The 24,415-nt window shown below is 43.9% G+C and overlaps 1 protein-coding gene across 4 annotated transcripts in view; it reads right to left on the bottom strand.

The window, feature by feature from the left end:
• Window positions 1-15,314: 15,314 nt before the first annotated feature.
• The window catches only part of Plaat5 (phospholipase A and acyltransferase 5), a 31,048-nt gene continuing 21,947 nt past the window's right edge, over window positions 15,315-24,415 (bottom strand). For 2 of the 4 annotated variants that reach the window (XR_005503405.2, XR_010066088.1), the window contains exons 5-7: window positions 17,621-17,880; window positions 15,600-15,799; window positions 15,315-15,413 (exon numbers count right to left, since the gene is read on the bottom strand). Coding sequence is in view for 2 of the 4 variants with exons in the window: in XM_006230768.5 (XP_006230830.1) it covers window positions 15,707-15,799; window positions 17,621-17,880 (353 nt within the window). In the remaining 2 variants the exon portion in view is untranslated. Of the gene's footprint in view, window positions 15,414-15,583; window positions 15,800-17,620; window positions 17,881-24,415 lie in introns of those variants that run through there. The other 2 variants (XM_006230768.5, NM_001039007.1) reach the window with 1 other exon arrangement.

The following is a 24,415-nucleotide window of genomic DNA, read 5'->3' as shown; positions in this document are numbered from 1 at the left end:
GAGAGAAATATAAAGCAATTCCACTAAAATCCAAAACAAAAATATCTATTCAATATACTGCTTGAAGTTCAAGCTAGAGCAAAAGACAGCTAAAGATGATCAAGGGGATACAAATTGAAAAGGAAGAAGGCAAAGTATAATTATTTGCAGATAGTATGATAGTATACATAAGCAACCCCAAAAATTATACCAAGGAATTCCTACAGCTGATAAGCATCTTCAGCAAAGTGGATAGATATAAGATTAACTAAAAAAATCAGTGTCCATCCTTTATACAAAGGATAAACAGGCTGAAAAAGAAACCAGGAAAATAACAGTCTTCCCAGTAACCACAAATAATATAAAATATCTTCATGTAACTCTAACCAAGCAAACGAAAGACTTGTGTGACAAGAACTTCAAGTGTTTGAATAAAAAAATTGAGGAAAAGATCAGAAAATATAAAGATCTCCCATGCTCATAAATTGGTAGGATTAACATAGTAAATAAAAATGGCCATCTTAACCAAGAGAAATCTACAGATTGAACCTGATCCCCACCAGAATTCTAATACAAACTTTATAGACCTTAAAAGACCAATACTCAATTTCACATAGAAAAACAAGAAGCCAAAAATAGCTCAAACAATTGTCCAGTAAAAGAACTTCCTGATTTCAAGTCCTACTACAGAGCTATATAGTAATAAAAACTGCATGGTATTGTCATAAAAACAGACAAGTTGATTAATGGAATTGAATGAAATATCTAGACATAAGTCCACACACATATGGACACCTGTTCTTTTTATAAAGAAGTCAGAAATATATGACGGGAAATAGAAAACATCTTCAACCAATGGTGCTGAACTAGCTGAATGTTTGCATGTAAAAGAATGCAAGCAGATCCGTATCTATCACCCTGCACAAAACTCAAGTCCAAGTGAATCAAGGATTTCAACATAAAACTAGGTACACTGGACCTGAAAGAAGAGAAGATGAGAGATAGACTTGAATGCATCGGCCCAGGAGACAACTCCCTGAACAGAACACTGATAGCACAGGTACTAAGATCAACAGCTAATAAATGGGATCTCATCAAACTGAAAACCTACATCAATTTGACAAAATAGCAGCCTACAGAATGGAAAAAGATTTTCACCAACTCTGGCAGAGGGCTAATTTCCAAAATATATAAAGTGCTCAAGAAACTAGACATTAACCAAATAATCCGATTAAAAAATGTGGTACATATCTAAACAGAATTCTCAACAGAGGGATCTCGAATGGCCAAGAGGGACTTGGAGAAATGTGCAACATCTCTAGACATCAGGGAAATGCAAATCAAAATGACTCTGAGATTCCATCCTAACACCTGTCATAATATCTAAGATCAAAACCACTAGTGACCCCTCATGCTGGTAAGGATGTGGAGCACAGGGAACACTTCTTCATTGTTAGTGAGGTTGCAAACTTGCTCACTACTGTAAAGATCAATATGGCAGTCTCTCAGAAAATTGGATTCTGATCTACCTTGAGACCCAGCTATGCCACTCCTGGGCACATACCCAAAGGAAGTTCCAACCCACCACAAGGACACTTGCTCAACTGTGATCGCAGCAGCTTTATTCCTAATAGCCAGGAACTAGGAACAATCAAATGTCCCTCAACTAAAGAACAGATAAAGGAAATCTGATACATTTACACAATGGAGTATTACTCAGCTTTAAAAGCAATTATATTATGAAATTTGTAAGCAGACGGATGGAACTAGAAAAAAAACACATCCTGAGTGAGTTAACCCAAACCCAGAAAGACACAGTACGTAAAGTAAAGAATAATCATACTCTAATTCACAGACCCAGAGAGGCTAAGTCATAAGTAAGGCTTGGTAGGCGGGGGAGGGGTTGGGGGTCACATGAATCTCCCTGAGAAGAGGAAATAGAACAGATATTACAGGTAGACTGGGTGTGGATGAGTACAGGAACAGATGTGATTAGGTGGGGAGAGGGGAGAGTGGTGCTGAGCACTGGGACAGACTGGGGCTTAGGGGGACATTTCAGGGGTAAGATAGAAACCTGGTACAAATGGAAAGCTCCCAGAAATCTATTAAGATGTCCCTAGCTACTAATTACTCCTAGTAATGGGAGATACCGAGCCTGAACTGGCCATCTCCTATAATCAGACAATTTTCCAGTGGAGTTTGGGACACCTATCCAGGCACAAAACCTTCAACCTACAGTCTGCCTTGCCTCCAAGATGTGCTGAGGTAAAGGTGGCAAAGGAATTGTGGGAGTGGCCAACCAATGACTGACTGGTCCAGCTTGAGAACCATGCCATGAGAGTCCACCCCTGACACTGCCTGCAGGACCAGAAACCAGAGGTGGGATGGCCCAGAGACCTAGGATAGAACCAAGCATGACTGGCAAAAATATCAATAAAATTATGCCTAATGATATTCTGCTATACTCAAAAATTGGTGCCTAGTCCAATTGTCATCAGAGAGGCTTCACCCAGCAACTGATGGAAACAGATGCAGAGACCCACAGCTAATATTAGGTAGAACTTGGGGAATCCTGCTGTAGACAGGGAGAAAGAATTATAGAAGCCAAGGGGGTCAAGGACACACATACAGGCTCACTGAGACTGGACTGTCAATCAGTGATCCTTCCTGAGTCTAACGTAGGTCCTCTGTATATGTTACAATTGTGTAGCTTGGTGGTTTTCTGGGACTCCTTACAGAGGAAGCAGGAGTTTTTTCTGATACTTTTGCCTGGTTTGGGAACCTTTGTCCTCCTACTGGGTTGCTTCATCTAGCCCTAATACTAGAGGTGGTGCCTAGTCTTACCATAACTTGATATGCCATATTTCATTGATAACCATGGAAGGCCTACCCATTTCTAAAGAGAAACAGTGGGAGAGTAGGGAGTGGCATGGGGCAGAGGGGAGTTGCAGGGTAGGGGAGGGGGGCTTGGTGAAGAGCTGGAAAGAAAAACTGCTGTCCCGATGCTTAAAAAATTTTTAAGAGAAAAGATGCAGCTCCGGTGGGGAGACACACCCACAGACCTGCCCTCTACTACATGGCCAGGGTAGGCCGTCAACGTACAGAGCCCCTCCAGATGCCACCCAGCATAGCACAGGAGGAACAAGACATCCAGAGACCCTCCCTCCTCCATAACACACACAACTGGGCTATAGAACACCTAGAGGCCTGCTGCTTGCTGCTTGCTGACACTCCATGCGATGCAGCACTGAGAGGTTGCCCAGAGGCCCACCAGCCATGTGACCCTCTTGCAGCAGAGGCCACTACAATGTACAAGTTATGTGGTGGACTGATGGAAGAGAAAAGCGGCAGACCCATTTGGCCATTAAGAAGAGAGATGGAACTGGAGACTCAAAGGTGGAAAAGAACCACCTGCTGTGAGTAACCAGTCCAGTCACCTGAGGCCATGGCGAAGTCCCAGCCTGTGCTGTCATTGAAGGCCATGTTCATGGCATGCAGTAGCAGGGGTCAGTGTTGCTGTCTGTGGCTTATATTACTACTAGAGGCCATGAGGCCATCTCTGGTCTGGGCAGCAGCCAGGGACCACATGGATGTGCAGGGATGTGCAGAATGGTCTCTGGTGCTCTGGAGGTAGCCCCACCCCTTACCTGTGGCAGCATTCAGGAGAGCAGACCCTGCTCATCCACCAGGCAGCATTGTGGAGCTGATCTTGATGGTAGAGACTCAGATGGGTCAGCCCTGAGGGCATGAGCATTGGAGAACTTGACTCCACCACTCGTCTGCCACGAATCTGGCTTGGGCACAGGAGTGATGGCCTCCACTCCCTCACCCCTTATCCCCTGGGGCAGTCTAGGGAGCAGACCTTGGGGGTCAAAAGAGTTACTCCTACTACTCACTGGCTGTAGTCCTTGAGAGAGCAGGCCCTGAACCTCTCCTGGGCAACACAGTGGGAGCTAGCCCTGATGGTGAGCCAGTCCCAAGGGTGTGAGAGCATGAGAGCTGGCCCAGCCCCTGCCAGCTGCAGCACTTGAACTCCATGCCTCACTTGAGCAACACAGTGGAGCTGGCTCTGGAGGTATGGGTACAGGTGAGCCAGCACTGGGGCACAAGAGCAGGAGGGCTGACCCTGTCACCTGCTGATGGTGGCACTGGGTAGGCCAGCTGGAGCAGCACTGGGGAGCTTGTCCTGGTGGTTCCGGTAAGGGGACAGCCAGCAGGATGACCACCCAGGCACAGATCCACGGTTTTGAGTTGGCCCACCCCAAAATCTACACCATCTGTGAACTTTCTGGGGTGCATGAAAGAGCGGGTCCTATAGATGCAAAGCTGCAGGATTACCCAGAGGAGTCCCAGTGAGCATCCACAGAAGCCGAGAGACCTCAAACCAGACCAGTGACTTTTGCAATGAACCTTTGCAAGTGAAGATGTGTAGACAGAGGGGCACACTGTGGGACACACTGTGACTCACTTCAGTTTCCACGACGACGTTTTCTATGTGTTATTTTGTTTCTGTGTTTATTTGGGGCTGGGTGAGGTTGTAAGGGCAGAAGGCAGATAGGAGAGGACAGGGAGAGGAGTGGGACTGGAGTGCATGATGTGAAACTCACAGAGAACTAACATAAAGGTTTTTTTAAATTATTTAATAGTCTATCAATGTCCAGAGGGATCACTCTACGATGTTGCTGGAAATAAAGTTCTGGGTTCTGTCTGGCCATATGCTCAGTCTTCAGAATAGTGCTTGTTTGGTTACTTCACATTGGTTGGCCTTACTTCTCTCCCATCCTTTCATACGTCACATCTTGTTAGCCCCAAACCTGCAGGTCTCCCGATTCCCTTTGTTTGCTCCCTTCCTAGTTCAAACCTTTCTTAGTTCCCTTTCCCCTCAGTGGGGGTTAAATCAGTCTGTCTAGGTATATATCCCAGGAAGGACCAGAATTTTCCTGCCTCAGCCTACCAAGTGCTGGGATTTCGGTTGGGTAACACTAGGCCTAATACTATTCTTTCTTCTCTATTCCTCTTTTTTCCATTCCTTTCAAATCTTACTTTTCTCTTCATTTCATTTTTTAAAGTCTAGAGACTTTTTAAATTCACCAGTGGGTTTTAAGGTAAAAGTTACAAAAAAAATCAGTCTAGTAACTTAGTCAACAATGCACAGTGAATCCCCTATAGATTCATGCCTTTGGTGTGCCAGCTTTAGCACTGTCTTGGAGGACCGCAGAGCCTATAAGGGGTGGGACCTAGTGAGAGGAAGCAGGTCACTGGCCAGGGGTTATGGGTCCGGCCCTACCTGACTCTGCCTTGTGATGGCTTCATTCTCTTATTGCTAGCACAGACTTCCTGCCATGTTTAACCATGAGCCGGAATAAATCCTTCTGGTGTGTTCTTATCTGGTGCTCTGCCACACAATATAAAAAAATAAAGCTAATATACTCAAAAAAGAGGAGGGCTTTTTAAATAAAGAGCTTAATTTTAAATGATATCCAGAGTGTTAAAGCAATGTTTTTGAAACTACATTAAACAAAAACATCATGCCATTAACAAGTAAAAAATCTGGAGCATTAAGCAGTGTTGTTAATTTTTACATAGAATAAGATAATATTTTAATAATATGCCATTTTCATCTCACCTGATTTGTACCTGTGACCTAGGCTTAATTATATCAATTTCCTCCAGATTGTAAGAATTATCCTGACAAAGCTTTTCTTTCCAGACAACACATTTAGAAGTGAATGGTTACACCTCCTCACCAGGAGTCAACGGGCCATGAGAAGGAAACTATCCAAGTGAAACAGGACAATGTTTGACTCCGGACTCAAATTAAAAAATGTTCAGGTATTACAAAAATTTACTAACATGTCTCAAGAACTTTGGTCATGAAAGTACCTGGACATTCAGAACAGACCCACCCACTCATGCCCTAAGGACATGAAGATGTGCGTTTATACAGTGAATTTGAAAACAAAGTGTGTATGCACACACACACACACACACACACACACACACACACACACACACACACACACACGTGTATGTGTGTGCAAGCACTCGAATACCTGCCCAAGTGGGCAAGAAGAGGGCATTGATTAGATCCCCTTGGAGCTGGAGTTAAAGGCAATATTAGTGAGTCACCCACTCAAAAGAGTTGCCGGGGACTGTAGTGTGGTCCTCTGAAAATGCAGCAAGCACTCTTAACCACTGAGCTATCCTGGGCCCTTGGCACCACATTTAAAGACTTAAGAGGACTCATGCTTCATTTTATCATCACAGATACGCATTTGCAGTCTTATTCAGGGGATAAATCAAAACCTAAGTAGAATTAAACCACTGTGCTTTGTATCATCGTGTCTACGAGATTCAAATAAAACTGTCTGCTGCTGATTCCGTTCATGTCATAACTATTACTGAAAATAATAGTGTCATGTGCAGAATTAAAATATGACCCATCCATGACAGATAGGTTTAGGTATTACTTCTATAAACTAATTAACTGGGAAACTAGACATATTCCCAACAGGGATTCTGCCAGTTTGAAGCTATTGGCTTACACCTCTGGTCACATGCCTAAGCAAACTTCTCCAGCCTGGAGAAGCACTAAAGATAACAGCTTTCAAAGTCTCCAGATCCTAGAGGGATGTTGTAGCAAAGGTGTCTTTGGGTACCTGTGTGAGGTGGCAGACCACACAGTTATAGACATGAGAAGATGAGCTGGCTGTCCTGGGATAGACATGGACAAAGACCAAGAGAAATAGTAGGCCAAAGTTGGCTTTTCTCATTACCAGTCAGCACCAATGTTAAGGAAAAGAAATTTCTCTGAAATAGGTACATTCGCTTGAAATCTGAAATGACTGGATTTGTCTGCCTTACATCAGGCAGAATTCTGGGTTTTCTTTTTTTCTAAGTTATCTTTTCCACATCCCAGTTACTTGGTTTTAAACACAATTCTATCCATTATATTTACACATAACATTGGAAAAGGGAAATTGATATCAGATTTGCCTGTAGGGTGGTACTGATAACATCAATGAAAGACAGGCAATATTGTGTCCTTCAAGTGAAAGTCTTTTTAATAAACAAATTCCCCAAAACTAACGCCACCTAGAGAATGGTAGGCATAGTGAACTGCATTGTGTGCTACCTACCCCCACACCCTTCACACCTACAACACTGAAAGGTAAAGTAAGATGACAGAGTTCTCAACTGAGTCTTCTCTGGGAGAGTGGCTTCATCTTCCTTATCAACAAACATGGAGGGTGTGAGGGGAAGTGGTCTTCTTACCACTTCCTGGCAACACTCAGCTCCAGAGCTCCCAATAGGATGGCTCATGTCTTTCCTGTGCCTGCCTCATCATTCGGCTTCTCCCTCGGCCAATCTTGCTTCCTCCCCATCCCCCAGTAAACTTTCTGCCCAAAAGCTTTAGTTTCAGTACCTGTTTCTCAAGGAGCCTGGCCTACAATGGCAGGCCATAATGCTGGAATGGAGCAGAACTACAGATCCCATAAACCCCAGGATACATACTTCTTATGGAATAACCAGAGAAGTGACATCTGTTTCTGAGTACTACCCATGGGCCTCAACAACTGTGAAGCTTCTCTGGTGCTAATCTGGACAGAATAAGAGCTTAGCGCATCATAGTCTATTGTCAGCCCACCAGATATGAAGGCCGAGATCTCAAGTCAAGATGCTAAGGCCATGCTCTCACCACACACCTAGGCCTCTCCTTAGCCACAATAACCACTAACACCCAGACACACTGCCATACAGGATTTGACAGTCACTTAAACCAGTAAATTCCTCTTATTGATTAATCTAGTTTGCTGAGTTTTCTGAGCAACTCAGAGTCCTAACCCAAGTCTACTTGTGATTTCTTCCCATACTTAAAGATTGACAGATCAACAATGCCATGTATGGTGTTTATAACCATATATTTCTCATTTTTAATGCATGAGTATACACGTGTGTGTTCCCTGTATGGAAGGGTTGTGCATACATGTGTGTGCATATGTATATGAGGGTCAAAGGACAACCTCAGATTTTATCCTCAGGGATCATCTCCTTCAAAGCAGGGTCTCTCATTGACTGAGAGCTTACTAATCTGTCTAGACGATCTGGCCACTGAGCTTCAGGGATCCCCCTGTTGCTACTCCCCCAGCACTAGGATTACACACACACTAACACCATGCTCATAATTTTTTACCTAGGTTCCTGGGGTTAAACTCAAGTCCTCATACTCACAAGGCAAGTACTTTGTTGACTGAGCAATTCTCCAGCCCATCTCTCTATACACTTCTTAATAGCATGCATCTGCTGAGCTCCCACCATGAGGAGTCTGGGTATACAATCTTCATGCACAAGCCTTAAGCAGTTTTCTCAGTCCACACCTCCCAAGCCCAGCCTGTGTGCCTCAGATGGCTGTTCCATCAATTACCTACAAGCACTTGCTAGATTATTGTTTCCTTATTCCTGTGAAGTGCGAGGAATCTGGGGTAGGAGGAGGACTGTTTCTCAACTGCCTTGGACACTCACCCATAGATAGAAGTGTAGAGTAGAGCCTGAGTGTTGATATTTGAGAAAGGCATAGAGACACTTCTTGTATACCCCTGACCTGAAATTATACCAGTTCCTCCACATACTACAGTGAGACCAAACTCAGTTCCCTGAAATACCAAAGCTGTCCTCCTGGTATGTTGACTCTGCCATAGCCAAGGCATTGGTGTTCTCACTACTGTATCACTCCTGAGCTGACCATCCCTCCCGGGGACCCCTGGCTACTCCCTGCACTAAGATCTCATTTTCATAAAGACTATGCACCTTGTTGCTCTGGCTCTTGTGAACTGATACTGAGCGGGCATCACTTCACCTCAGTATCAGAGATGAAATACCTGGCAGAATCCACTTATAAAAGGAAATTTGGGGAAAAAATAGAAGGAAATCTGGAGGGAATCATTATTTCAGAGGATTCAGTTGTTGGTTGCCTAGCTCCATTGTGTTAGGGCCTATGGGGAGGCAGAGCATCAAAATAGGAACACCTAGCAGGGGTACCTACCCACTTCACAGCAACCAGAAAACAAAAACAACAGGGAGGTACCAGGTCCCAACATCTCATTCATTTCTAGACTTCTTAAACACGGTACCACCATCTCCAGCCAGAGACTGGCAACCATGGACCTTTAGAGGAGGCATTTCCCCAAACCACAGCAACATTTATAGAAACCATAAAGACAATCCCAAAGGGGGCATGCTTTGTTTTGAAAGTATTGTCAGCCCACCAGATATGAAGGCCGAGATCTCAAGTCAAGGTGCTGAGGCTATGCTCTCACCACATACCTAGGCCTGCACACTGTTTCTTACTGCTCACCTAACAGTCGATCTTAGATAGTAAGATCATGTGACATTGATTCTGCCCCTGCAACTTAGTGTTACCACTTGCACAGCCATTTGCCAGTACCCACATTTCCCCCCAACTGATGCATCTTTGATCTTTAATACCTCTGCCCATTTATCTCTGGGTTTATTATAAATCAGATCTTTACTTCAATTTCCTTACTCCATCACATGGAAACATGACCACAATCATTTTTTTTCTCAGGGAAAGCACTGAATAAAGCTGGTGGAGTGGGCCAATATGTCTAAAGGGGCCATTGTGTCTGTGGTAGAAGTAATAGAGTTGAGCACACAACCATGGGGCAAGGGGAGCACAATCTGCAGTACCTGGAACAACAAGAATGCTTAGCTAATGTTATTGTCTTTGTTGTTTTATTCCCATCAACTGTTGGAAGATACTGTCATCAAAGGCTTCTGGCCTAGCAGATACCTCTAGCTACCTTCATGAATCGTGGTTAATTCCTCTTTTCCATTAATTAACTCAATGATACTGTGCCTGCTACTGAAGAAAAACATTGGAGAAAGAAAGAAACAAAGAAACAAAGAAAGAGAAAAGAAAGGAAAGGAGAAAAGAAGAGAAAAGGAAAGGAAAGGAAAGGAGAGGAGAGGAGAGGAGAGGAGAGGAGAGGAGAGGAGAGGAGAGGAAAGGAAAGGAAAGGAAAGGAAAGGAAAGGAAAGGAAAGGAAAGGAAAGGAAAGGAAAGGAAAGGAAAGGAAAGGAAAGGAAGTATAGGTGTCATTGCTCTGGGAAATCAGTCAAGGCCAGGGTCTCTCATGTTTGTGACAGAGTTTCTCTGACCTTTTGCTGGTGGATTTAGAAAAAGACAGGGTAGCTTGTGGACAGAACTGGAAATAGGAAAAATTAACCACTTATAACACACCTCCTGCATCACTATAAACTCAGAGATGCTTTAACTTTGAAGTTGAACTTTAAACGATCATTCCAAAGGTTAAGTGAGAAAATGAATCATTTGTCAGGTGTGGTGACACACACCTGTAACCCCAGAATTATGGAGGTTGAGAAAGAAGATGTCTTGTTGAAGGCCAGCCTGCCTATAGAGCAAGCTCCTGCTTCAAAAACATTAGGGGCTGAAGGGTTTCTCAGTTGGGAAAGTGCCTGCTGGACAAGCAAGAGACCCTGAGTTTGAGCCTCCCAGCACCTATGTAAAAATGCCAGGCAAGGTCACACACAGCTGTGACCTTAGTGCATGGGGACAGAGACAGGTGGATCCCAGGAGCTCACAGATCAGCAAGTCTAGCCAGTCCAGGACCAGGTTCAATGAGATACCTTGCCTTAAAGATAACATAGAGAATGACTGAGGAAGACACTCAGTGTTGACTCCTAGCCTCCACGTGTGTTCTCACATAATGAGGGTGTATCCACACTCACACATAGTCATTACAAATATATACAGCAAAAAAATGAAAGGAATTCATCTTTTCATGTTTCTCCTAAAAATCTGAGTTACTTGAGAAAATAAAACTATTTTTGAAACACAATATAAAACCTACCATAAAAAAAGCAAAGAAAAACATCTAGGCAGTTTGTCCAGCTCATAGGTCTTTCCCAGCTGGAAGCCTTTTAAGAGATCCCCTAGGGCAAAACCTTCAGTGGCTCTGATTCCCCTAGAGTCCAAACGACCAAAGCTTGTTCTGCTAATATAACAAAGTATTTCCATGGGAATGGTATGAGGGGTATGAGGAATGCTTTCTGACCACTAAAATGCCCTGAGTTCAGTCTTTACTCCCCTAACTCTTGTTTATGTGTAGACAAGATTTCAGAATCATCCTTCCCTTAAAAAAGAAAAAGAAAAAGAAGAAAAGAAAGAAAACTTTCTTCTCAGTCAGTTCACTCTCAAAAAAAGAATTCCAGTGAAATATCTCAGGGCTGGGTCATATTAAAATCACCCACCTCCACCTCCAAGCTTAAATGTCCTGTGTTTACTCCCTAGAAGCCACGTGGCAGAAGGAGAGTTGACTCTCAACGGGTATCCTCTGATTTCCACATGTGGCACATATATGTCCATACACAGACACACATATACAGAGGACTCCAAGAGGTCACTTTTAGACTCGCATGGAACCTCTGTGTTCTTCCTGTTTCCCATGGGCTGTTCCTTCTAGAACTCTCTCCTGTGAGCATACAGTCATTATCAGCTTAAGCAAAATAGCCTTGACTGTATCTGCAGGCAACCTCAAGATCCAGCTTACTGATGTATGGGGAGGAAAATCATCAGACTTCACCAGAGATCTCAACTGCTCTCTCCTGTAAGTAGAGCCAAAGCGCTCTCTCTCTCTCTCTCTCTCTCTCTCTCTCTCTCTCTCTCTCTCTCTCTCTCTCTCTCCAGGCTATATATAATTTGGTCCCAGATGCATGGGGTATGGTATGGCCTCTCAGGAGGCACTGGAAAATACAGAGTGTGGAAAGTGAACTGAAGGGAGGGCTCTATCTACGCTGTTGTGGGGAAGAAGCTGACTTTGGTGATACAGCTGCTTCATGGTGACCCATACTCCTGTAAGTGTCCTCTCATCTATGCTCTGTAAGGAAACCCTATAAGGAAATCCTGGTTGGAATGTGATAGAACTTCACTTTGATCTGTCAATGTGTCCCTCTATAGGTGGTTTGTACATCTCCCTAGGAACATTCTACATAAACAGCATTGCTTGTGCCCCGAGCCTACAACTTCTTGGTGTCTATAAATTATGGATCCTGACTCCTCCCCCTTTACTCCCCAAGCACAACTGATAACAAAGCTTTACAATATCAAGGCATAGTTATGAGAGAAATAAACTGAGAGGACAGCTTGTCTCTGTTCCTATTTTCACAAAGGGTCCTCTCTGGCCCTTTATTCTGTGGTCTTCCCCTCTAGCAATCAGCATGCCTGAGACTAAGGGTTGAGTAGGTGATAGTGTTTGCTGTGCCTGCTTGAGGTCCTGAGTTCAAATCCCCAGCACCCATGTAAAAAGTTGGTCCTACACACCTGTAATCCCATCCTTGAATATCAGGGGTGGAGACAGGAGACTTGCTGAGGCCAGCTGACTGCCAGCCCAGCTCCAAATCCACCAAGAGATTGTCTGAACAAAGTGATAAAGTAGGACACTCAAAGTCCTCCTCTGGCTTCAGTGCTCATAGAAGTAGACACATGTACACAGACACACACACACACACACACACACACACACACACACACACACATTCGCACATGGCATGCCTGACATTCTCTAGTACCTTTCTCCTTCTTCTAGCAAAACCACATCCCCATGGCTATAACAACCTCTGCAACATTGCCTCCTAAAGTCAGCCTGTCTACATTAGGTAAAACATCTAGGTTGACCCATGTTATCACTCTCACAGGCCATGCCAAGTAAACCATCACCACCACTGTACCCTCCTCACCCTCCAATGTTGAATCTCAGAAGCGAATTCAGAATCTCAGATCGAATTCAGTTCTCTTTCCCTTAGACCCTCCTACTCCCCTTGCCCTCCTGCTGTTAACAGAGGACACTTGCCCACTCAGAGTGGTGCCATGACAGGACTCACTCAAAGCAGACATCTCAACTTCTAGTCTATGATATAGAAATTGCTACAAGTTTTTTGATCCTTAAAGGCTGACAAATATGCAATTAGCCAGCACATGGAATTTGACACACCTCAAAAATGGTTTTAATGGATGAGGGAACATAATTTCTGATATATTTTACCCATGGAGTTCATACCAGAGAACCAGTGAGCGAGAGGTAGGTGAGTTCACTATTAAGAGTTACTAAACTACTGTAGGGGAGCTGTTTGCTTGCTAGATATCAAATGGTCCAAGAGTTCAGAATCATTAAAGAGTCCACTAAAACATGACTGTTCATTTAAAGCTAAAGGAAGTGTGCTCATAAAGGCCTGGTGTTTAGGCTCTGCCTCAAAGGAAGTCTTGACACAGACAATATTTTGAGCTAAGAGACTAAAATGAGAATTATTGGGAGTTCAGCTGATCTTCCAGGTGTCAGGGAGACAGGGAAAGGGAACCAGGTATACTGGCTTCATGGCAGTCATGATGAGCAGAAATGCGGGTTTGCCTGACTACAAACATCCAGAAAGGCTATGCACAGAATGCATAGGTTGTTGGGGAAAGGAAATTCCAACAAAGAGTGAGACATCAAGTTTGGGTTATTGAGAAAGGGTTAAAGGATAAAAACCAAGGTGGTTCATTGTGTCTGTTTCCTCCCAACAGGAAAAACAGCCCCTAAGCAAGCAATCTAAACACCTTGAGGCTTCCATCTTGCTCATAATGCATGCCTTCCACTTCCTCCATATTCCCAGGCATTTCCAGAGCCATGGGAGAAACCATCTCTAGTTCCTTGGGGTGACTTCAGCTCTCCACAGAGTAAGATCCATGGAAACAGTTTCAGACCTTCCATCAAAATCATCCCTTCATCCACACACTTGACTTATATTGATTTAAGTATTCATCTTAAATCAGTCAGAATGGAAATTTCAGATTTTTCTGTGTTACGTACCCTTGGCTATCCTGGAACTTGCTCTATAGTTCAGAGATCTGCCTGCCTCTGCCTCCAAAGTGCTGGGATTAGGGGCACATGCCACCAACACCCAGCATAAATTCAAAAATTTTAAACAGTAAAGAATGACATTGATACATGTGATAGTCAGGGTCAATTGTCAACTTAAACTCTAGAATCACCTAGGAGACGGGCCTCCAAGCATGGCTAGATGTTCTTAGCTGGGTTCACTGAAGCGAACCCTGGTTGGTTTCATTCTGACTTCATTCTGATAGCACCATTTCATGGTCTGGCCTTGGGCTGAATAAAGAAAGGGGAACTTTCCAGCAGCAGCCATGCACTCACTCACTGCTCCTTTATTCTGGCCACAGACATAATGTGCCCACCTCCTCCAGTTCCTGCCACATGGCTTCCTCGCCCTGATGGACCACAACCCTGAATTGTGAACTAAGTAAATAAATCCTTTCTCCTCTGAGTTGCTTTCGTCTGAGTATTTTATCATAGCAACAAAGACAGACCCTAAGACAAAAATCGGTTCTAAGACATGAGGTCACTGCTGTAATGAGCCTCACCCATGTGGTTTTTTTCCTCTTCTGGTACTGTTTTGAGGCTGGAATGTGGAAGAGCTGGAAGTTGGGGTTAGAAAGTAGAGCCTAGTGGACAATTCTTGTGGGATCGTGGAAAAGAATACGGAGAGAAATGCCCAGTCCCTGGGGTTTCAAAGAGAAAGAAGGACTTGATCAGGAACTGAGCTGGGGGCCATTTGTGTGTTATTTGGAACAAGGATCTGGCTTCATTCTGACCATGTCCTGAGAAGCTGGGTGAAGCTGAATTAAAAGATTATGGAGTGGTTTGTCTGGCACAGAAGTATGTCCAGGATGATGCTGAGTCCAGCTGTGGTTGTTAAAGAAGTGACGTATAATAAAAATTGGTTTGTTAGATTCTTTTTGTTTTTTGTCAAGACAGGGTTTTCTGTGCTACCCTGACTGTTCTGGAACACACTCTACAGACAAAGCTGGCCTCAGACTCAGAGATCTGCCTGCCTCAGCCTCCCAAGTGCTGGGATTAAAGATGTGCACCAATGCCAGCACCACCACCACCTGGCAATTTTTTCCCATCTTTAAGCATGTATATGTATGTGTGTCTGTATGTGGGTATGTGCACATGAGTGCTGTGCTCACAGAGGCCAGAGGATAACATTAGAGCTACAAGCTGTTGTGAGTTACCAACACGGGTCCCGGGAACCAAACCTAGGTCCTCTAAAGAGTAGCAAGTGCACATAACCACTGAGCCACCCCTCCAGCCAGATCAAGGTACAGCTGGCCCTAAAGCAGCAGCTTTCCTTGATGCCCTCTCCACCCCTCCTCCCCCTAACCACACAGTGAGTCTGAAAAGGCAAGACTGAGATAAACGGAAGAAGGTAGAGACAATTGAGAACAATAGGAAGGGTTCCTGGGGGGAGCTCTTCATTACTGGAAATGTTCTAAGGAGGTTTCCAGAATGTTGAATGTTTCTGATGGTTTCCCAGTTCCACAGAGTAAAGCTGGCCTGAGGAACAAGCAAAGGATTAAAATTAAATAAATACATGAAACGGCTCCAACAGGGCCTGACACATACAAGACTCATAGCAGATATCAGGTCCTCCCATGCTGATGGTGTCAGGGTCCACATCAGCCACAGTAGACGGATGCCAGAGGAAGTAACAAAACACATTCCAGTTTTCCAGAAACTCACAATCTTGTTTAACAGGGCCACTGAGTGAGAAAGGCAAGGAGGAAGAAAGGCAGTCTTCGCTCCGCAGCTGCTGGTAGCTCTTCCTCCGCTTGGAATTCGCAGCACCTTCAAGCAGTTATGGGTTTGGGTCTTATGCTATCTACTACTGCTGAGAGGACAGCTCCTGCAGCCTTCGCTCCCTCCACCAGGACGTGCTCCACCTGCAAAGCACAGTGGTTCATGATATAGTAGGTACCAGTTGCAGGCTGGCACTCTTCTTGCTCCTTTCCCCTCTCTTCCTTTTCAGGATCCAATCTAACTGGAGTAGGTTCCTAAGGAAGGAGATGACCTGTATTATCCTACATCTACCAAATCTCTAAAGCTTTCAGCAAAGGGGCATCTGAAGACAGGCACCCAAAGAAGGACAGTCTTTCTTTCCCCAGGTCATGAAGCCTCTAGCTTTTCTTTCCTGGAAGCTATTCATCATAAGGTCTGCCTCACACGTACTATATATGAGGCAAAGGCCCCATGGGATAGGCTGCAGCCATTGAACAAAAAGGGATTCTGAGAGCCAGGGAGTGGAACTCACTTGGGCACAACTGCACATAAATTAATATTCATGCTCAGCTCATGTCTTATGACTCCTCAACAAGCACTCATGGGATTGGGAGATCTTTCATACTGGAGCCCACCAAGCTTCTAGCACAAAGCCTCACAAGAACAGAGCACAGGCAAGCAGAAGGTACAAAGTAGAGAGGAGGAGGGTGTGGAAAACAGAGTGGATAAAGGGAGTCCGGGGGAAGGGCTTGCTGCTGAGAGGTGAATAATAGGGAGATTGGGCCCCACTGTCTGCAGATAAGATAAAAATCTCAGGACAGGCAAAAACACAAAATGATGTCTCACCTTTATAACTTGGGGAATATATATATATATATATATATATATATATATATTGCACATTTCTTCTATTCATAATGTTTTTTATTAAGGGTCAACTATTAATGAGAACAGTTTAAAATGCTACAATATTTAGGCTTCAGGGCTCTTTCACATGTGTTATATATTTATCATTGCCCTGTCTGGGGCCAGTGGGGCAGGAGGAGGGTTACAGAGCCAAATTCAGGGTGAGCCAGGAAGGTAATGTGACAAGAGTTGGAACATGGCATATCTGTGCCCAGCACAGTGTGAACCAGGCAGGAGATGAGACAAGAGTTGGCAAGTGGCACATCTATGCTCAACACATAGAACACAGCCACCAGTTGGCCCAACAGAGGATCGGTGGACAGGAATTGCCAGCTCAGTGATCTGATTAATGGCTTTGAGAAAGACTAAGAACCTTAGCAGAGTCAGATACTAATTCAACTTTTAAAATAATAATACATAGCACTGATTGTACAGAATCATCTCTTTTGTACTATATGGATACAGCACCTGCCAATAAAATGCTGATTGGCCTATAAGCTTAGGCAGGAAAGAGAAGGTGGGGTTGGTAGGGAGACTGAATTCTGGGACATAGCCAAGATGGGAGGATTCAGAAGGATGGATGAGGGAAGTCAGGAGCATGGGAGCTGAGCAGAGACCACCAGCCACGTGGCAGAAGTTAGATTAGAATAAATGAGATATTAAGTTGTGATCTAACCAGGGAACAACAGCTAAAGCTTATGGCCTAAGGATCTGTAGATAAATATAAGTCTCGAGTTGTTATTCTGGGAGCCTGGGGCCAGGGAGGAAAAACTCTGTCTTCACACCCATCATGGTCCACAGGTTACAGCTTCTCAGCTCTGACAGCCAAGTATCTACCCTGGCCTATACCCATTTTGTAAAGCAAGGAGGAGCTTCGGAGGAAAGCAACTGAAGGAGGCTACCCCTGGTCAAGAGCTGAGCTGCCAGTGGGTGATGTTCCTGATGGTGTAGTGCTTCTTCACATCATTAGCACAGCACAACGAACAGCATCTGGAACCTGTGCCTACCAAGCTTTGTCTGGCCATCTTGGATAAGCTTGGCAGGCAGTGAGGAGCCCCTGGGGACACTCGGGGACATACCTGTTGGCTCCTGGGCACACCGTATCTGAGGTCATTGACGAAGTGCTCACAGTTCCCCTCGATCAGGCTGTACTGAACTATCTTGTTTATCATGTTTTTTGTGCGCTGGATGATCTTGTCTACCGGCAGCGGCAGGTATGTCCCGTCCAACTTGTTATTGATCTTCCAGGAGCAGCCATGCAGCACATCCTGCAGCCGGCTATACTTCACCACAGCTCGGTTGCTGAAGATAGAAGTTATGCTGCCCGCCTCAAACTCACCTGGGAACAAGAACAAGCATTGGAAATGCTCAGGGAGCCAAGGGATGGGATACGCTGGCTCTGCCCAAGACCTTTGTAAAGCCTCTTTCTGTGAGATTCTCGATTGCACGTCAATGTAGAGTGTGTTGGAGGAGAGAGTGTTGTATTAGTTGTACCATGGAGAACCAACTTTCCAGAGAGATACTTTTCTTGGGGGTGGAAGTAGGGAATGCACGTGTGAATACACATGCATGCGTGGAGGCCAGACATCAATGTCAAAATAACATCCCTTAATCACTTTCTCCCATTGTATTTCTTTGAGACCTGGTCTCTCACTGAATCAACATATCACCCATTTATTGGCTAGATAGGCTGGCCCGTGGGCTCTGGGAGTTACCGGGGCATACACAGATTTTTTTACATGAGTGCTGAGGATCTGAACTCAGAACCTCATGTTTGTACGGAAAACACATTACCAACTAAGGCACCACCACCACTACCTCACCTCGTGGCAAGGGTAACTTTTGCCCTGAGTTACATGATCTGTTTGCCTCCATAAGCATCTTTTGTTAGTAACTATAGAAATAACTTATCACGTGGCCCAGGACTACACTACATTGGCCTGATTCTGTCTTAGAAGCTGAGTCTTATTTTGTAAGCAGATTTCACTAATATCCAATGTCTGTGGGTCACCCCCTGGTAAGGCTCTGTCTTGTGCATAAAATGGCTCCGTATCATGCTTCCCTCTTGGCCACTGCCGGGGATAGTAGAACTAGTATTTGTCACTTCTACCACCATCTACTCAGAGACCCTTGCTGTTTGTGATTATTCATATATTGGGGATTTTTTCATTAAGGCTTACCACCAAGAATGGGAAAAAGAAACATTTGAAAGCCACTGTATTGGCTCACAATCAATGTTTAGAAAACATGGAAGTTCCAAGAGGGTCAGGAACCTGTCTGAGGTCACATGGGTAGTCACTAAAAACCAGCTATGAGGGTTGATTTCCAATATCTCATTAAAAATAAATGATAGGACTGGGTGAAGCTCAATAGATAGAGAATTCGCTCAACAAGCATGAAGATCAAAGTTCCCAGAACTCAGGAAACAGAGGCAGGTGGATCTCTGAGTTCAAAGTCAGCTTAATCTACAGAGTGAGTTCTAGAATTCCAGGACAGCCAGGGATACACAGAGAAAACCTATCTAAAAACAACAACAATAACAACAGCAACAAGTCAGGCAAGAAAGGTAACCAACCATAATCCCAGTACTTGGGAGGAAGAGATGGAGACCCCCAGGACTAGACATCAGCTGGCTAGATTAGACAGAATTGGTAAGCTGTAAGGTTCAGAGATTGATCAAGAAAGACGCATGATGTCAACTTCAAGCCTCCACACCTGTGAGTGTATAAAAACATGCATACATACCAAGACCATTACATGTTCTTACACAGGAAAAGAAAAACCAATATTGGAGGACATGGATATGCCAATAACTTGTATATTGTTATTAAAATTTTGCAAAGCTGCTGCACTGTATCCCACAAATAGCTACCATCATATCAATTAAGAACAGAATGTTTTATTATTTCTGTCTCATCGGGAGCCAGCTGGATGGCTGCACACAGTACATAGGTTTCTTTCTAAGCTGCTCAAGAACAAAAAAAAGAAAAAAAGAAAGAAAAAGAAAAGAAAAGAAAAAAAGGTCTCTTATTCTATTCCCATGTGTTCCAAGAAAATCTACTGGTTTCACAAAATCTAGTTGGCTGCTCTAGTGACCCTACTCTGCCCCTGCAATGGCCACACACACAGATGGTACATTATGGAACCACTGTCATCATGAATGGGCACAGAGATGGCCTACTTGACATTTAAAGATGATAGGGAGGGGATCACTGCTAGCCATCTCTTTAGTTATACAAGTAGGATTTGTAGTGACAACTTTGGAGTTTTGGTTTCTCTTTTTAAAAAAAACAGAAATATTATAAAACTAACTTTCTTTTTAAACCCAGGTGTGGGACATGGGGCTGCTTCAGATTGTCCACAGCAACTGACTACGATTTGCCTCGTTCTCTAGCAGGGGCGTGATTTTGCCAGCTGCAGATAGTTTCTGTGATTATGTGACGTTTGGAACTCTGGGGACTTTTTAGAGGGTACATAAATGCTTGGCCCCTGAATGTAGGGGAAAATTCCGATGTTTTGATTAGGAATCTGCATGTGAACACTGAAGGTCCTGTTTCCCAAATGGTTCTTGATAGATCAATAAAGATGCTAGTGGCCAATGATCTGGGCAGAATAGGCAGGACTTCCAGTTTTCCCCATAGGCAGACTAGCAGACACAGGAAAGGAGAAAAAGGTTTGCCATGCTTTGGAGAGAGAAGGAGGCACCTGCCATGTGAGATCTATGGTGGAGTAGCCATTGGCCACTTCTCTGACTGGGCCTGGGGTAGCAGACAGGAGATTAGAAACATAATTAAGCTGAGGGGAGATTTAGGGTTTTGACCTAGGACTAAGGGTAACTGAGCAACTGAGCTGAGGGAAAAGGTAGAGGTGTTGAGCTGGGAGTGAAGAGAAGGGCTGGCAGCCAAGAGAGGCTTAGAAAAGCCAAGCCATTGAGCTAAAGCATATCAAGACAAGGGTGTGTGTGTGTGTGTGTGTGTGTGTGTGTGTGTGTGTGTGTCTTTCATCCTCAGATCTGAGGGAATGTGGAAAGGGCTAGTAGTGCAATCCACCTGGAGCTTAAAGCAAGGTTGTTGGTTGTGATTTATTAAGTAATTGTGTGCAAAGAAGAAATTGAATATCCTGACAGCAAAAATCAAACTTGCCCCAAGGAACTCCGTGGCCCTAATCAGCAGGAAATAGTTTAACAATAATGTCATCCCTTTCTGGTCCCTGACTTTATTCAAGGATCTCTTTCCTTCCCTTTCCTTTCTATCCTTTTTTTCTCTCTTATCTAATATTAAGAGGCTGAAAGAATAGAAAAATGGTGGAGAAGGGTAGAAGAAAGAAGAACCCACAAAGTAGCAAAAGAATGCTATAAGTGATGCCCAGACGTGGGGCTAGGAAGGACAGAAGATTTGATTTAAAATACCATAGAGGAGATAGCAGGGGATAAGGAATGGATATTTCTTTTCAAGAGACCAGCAAATTTTTTAATGTGGGTGCTACTGCTAGAATATCCCCTGGATTCCTCCCAGTTAGGATTTTCTGATTTTTCTTCTTTTTCTTCTTCCTATATTCTGTTTCAAAAAAGACACAGACAATGGTTATGCAATTGGAAAAATTGCAGGTGGAAATGTAGGGACCTGAGAGGGGGATAAAAGGCTGAAATGGGAAAACAAAGGAGTTCACTCTGCTTTCTCCTTTCTGAAAAGGTTACAGAGTTGACTGTGCAAATGGAGAAATTTTGGATGAACGTGGAAGCACTCGGGAGAATCTGAAGAGAACAAAACTGAGTAAAAAAACAAACAGAAGGGAAAACACAGTTCCCCACAGAAGGCTAGAGGGAAAGAAACTGTAACTGTAAGAGCAATCAGATCAGGAAAAAAAGCTGAAACAGTGGGAGAATGTTTCAAAACAGAGTTAATATCAAACCAACCATGCTGCCAGAGTGGGAGAAGGGGTGGCCCTGGGTTACTAAAACACTATCAGCTTTCCCAGTGGTCACACACCATGTGCCTGCTAATGGTGTGGAACAAGGTTATGATGAAATAGGATGGAGTCCTCTACAAATGATAAATCTAAGGTGTTTTAAAAGGGCCTTGGTCTTATATGGGATGCACAAGACTTATGTGAAACAAGTTCTAGATAATTGGGCTACTCAAAACAGAATTATTCCTCAAGGCTGGAAGGGATTGGTGATAGCTGTACTAGAGGCCAGTCCACAGTTACAGTGGTTAACATGGTGGAGGGAAGAAACTGTGAATATTGAACAGTAGAGCAAGGGGAATGAATATAGTCAAAGGCCAGCTGCTAGGTGAAGGGCAGGACTGTGATCTACAAGAGCAGATTCAAATTGATGATACTACTATAGAACAATGTCCTTTAGCAGCTCTAAGAGCTTCAGACAAAGTTGAGGAGGCTGAGAAAAGATCCACCTCATTTACAAAGATTATACAAGGCTCTGGAGAAGTCTTCACTGATTTTTTTTTTTACAGAGATGAGTTTTAGCTGTAAACAAAACTGTATGGGATCCTGATGAAAGAAAAGTGTTAATAGAGACATCAGAGTATAAAATATTAAAGCTAAATGTAAAAAGTTATTAGACAATTAAAGGCATAAGCAGCACCTAGATGAGTAGATAAGGGATACGACCAATATTTGGTCTAATGGGTCCCATACTAATATCATAGGTCAAGCTATGGCTACAAGTCTCTGATATCAAAATGTCTGGTTCTTCAATTGCAGGAAATATGCTCATTGCAAATAGACTGTGACAAAACCACCAAAGATCTCAGATCTCAAAATGCCCTGTACTTTAATTGTGGGAAACACCATCATTTGCAACAAAATTGTGAACAAGGCAGCTCTAGGGGCAAAGTTTTTTTTTTCTAAATATAAACCAGGAAGAAGGCCTAGGCTTTCCAAGGGTATGCAGATGATGTGTCAAGGTTTCCATTGGACTAGGAGTGTAGGTCTGAAAAAGATATCTAAGGCAATTTCTTGCCATCAGGAAATGAAATGGGGGGGGGCGCCTAGCTCGAGGCCCCACAGCAAAATGTATGAGCTGTTTGCCTCTTGTGGGCCAAGGAATAACATGTAGACCAAAAAATGTCCACTCAGCATTGGAGATTTAATGCTGCTGTAGACAGTGTGTGGTGGGTTAAATGTGTGGGACCAGAAAGTCAAATAGGAAAGTTAAGACCTTATGCAGATGACATTTCCATAAATTTATGGGGAAGGGATCTTTTACAACAGTGGGGTACTCAGATTAATATTCCTGCAATCACAGACACAGTCCATGATGAAAGAAGGGGTGAAATGGTAGATTCTCCTAGGGAAGGTATTGATATATGTCATCAAAAACAACCCCAGACAGAGCCAATTGTCCAAATACAAGACTGCCTTTAATCCAGGACTTGATGCATAGTGGCTATGCTTATAAAGATCTGTAATGAGAAGGAATTAAGAGAAGCTTAGGTCCAAGCATTGTAGTACATGCCTTTAGTCCCAGGACTCAGGAGACAGAGGTCTGCATATCTGAGTTCAAAGTCAGTCAAGTCTGTAAAGCAAGTTCCAAGACAGCAAAGCTTAGACAATAAGCTAAACCACTGAGAACAGAAAGCTGGTCAAGATGTAATAGAACGAGGGAACCAGGTTCCAGCCCCAGCAAGCAGTCAAACTTGGCAGCTCTGGCCATGTGGCTCTAGCTTTAGAGTCCAGAATAGAAGGGATTACAGGATTATTGATGATGCTGATTAGCTGGAGTTAAGAAATTAGTAATGATTAAGGAGAGACCAGCATCTCTAAAGTCAAATCTAGGAAGTGTATTCAGGGAGAACGAAGAAGCTGTGTTCCAGAGAGAGACATCGTGCTGGCAACCATACTTGCAATGTGTAAGAATCACCCAGGCCATACTGGATTTGAAGTCATGAAGAACCCATGGAGAGCAGCTGAGCCTTGGCATTGTGAGAGGCCAGGGAAGGTTATTGGTGAAGGAACAGCCTCAGTGGCACTTGAAGGCCCAGAACAGAAGTGGTTATACAAAGAAGTTGAGGCTTGGCACCATGAAGAAAGCCTATGAGAGGCTATTGGTGAAAGTAAAGCCTACTTGCAGTGGAAGACCCCAGTGTACTGGAGATACCAGTACCGTGGAATGATCACTACAAAGAGCAGCAGCAGTGGAGTGGAGTCAATCAGAACCCAGAGTGCTACAGAGGGCAGTGCTGCAGAAATGACCAAAGCCATTTGGAGGAGCACAGAAGATCATATTTGGATCCCAGATATTGGAACAAGAAGCTGTGACGTTGAGGTTGTCTTGGAGACCCTAAGATGTTAGAGATCCCAGAGCCAGGGGATACCTATGGAGGAAAGCTGCAAGCAGAGAGTGGAACCAGACCAAGAAAAAAAATGTGTTGCAGTTTACAAAGCTGAAAGGAATTGGACATCAGACATGGAGATACAGAGTTTGCAGCCCAGTATTTCCTCACTATGATGTCTCAGAATGGTAATATATATCCTGTGATGTTGGACGTATGTGATCTGCTCTTTTATTTTGGTTTCATAGAGGATTACAGTTAAGAGATTGCATGGATCTCTGAACTTTGGACATTTAAACATTGTTGAGACTATTATAGACTATGGGGACTTCTGAAGTCAGACTAACGCATTCTGCATTGTGTTATATCTACAAGCCTTTGGGGGCCAGGCAGTACATTGTGGTGGTTTAAATAGCTTTGGCCCTCGTAGACTCATGTGTCTGAATGTTTGACCCACAGGGAATGGCACATTAGGAGGTGAGGCCCTGTTGGAGTAGGTGTGGCCTTACTGAAAGAAGTACGTCACTGTGGCGGTGGGCTTTGAGGACTCTACGCTCAAGCTCTGACCAGTTGGACAGA

Source organism: Rattus norvegicus, chromosome 1, assembly GCF_036323735.1.
Source record: "Rattus norvegicus strain BN/NHsdMcwi chromosome 1, GRCr8, whole genome shotgun sequence".
NCBI lineage: Eukaryota > Metazoa > Chordata > Mammalia > Rodentia > Muridae > Rattus > Rattus norvegicus.
The sequence above is the reverse complement of the archived record's forward strand: the minus strand, read 5'-3'. Positions and strand labels throughout refer to the sequence as shown.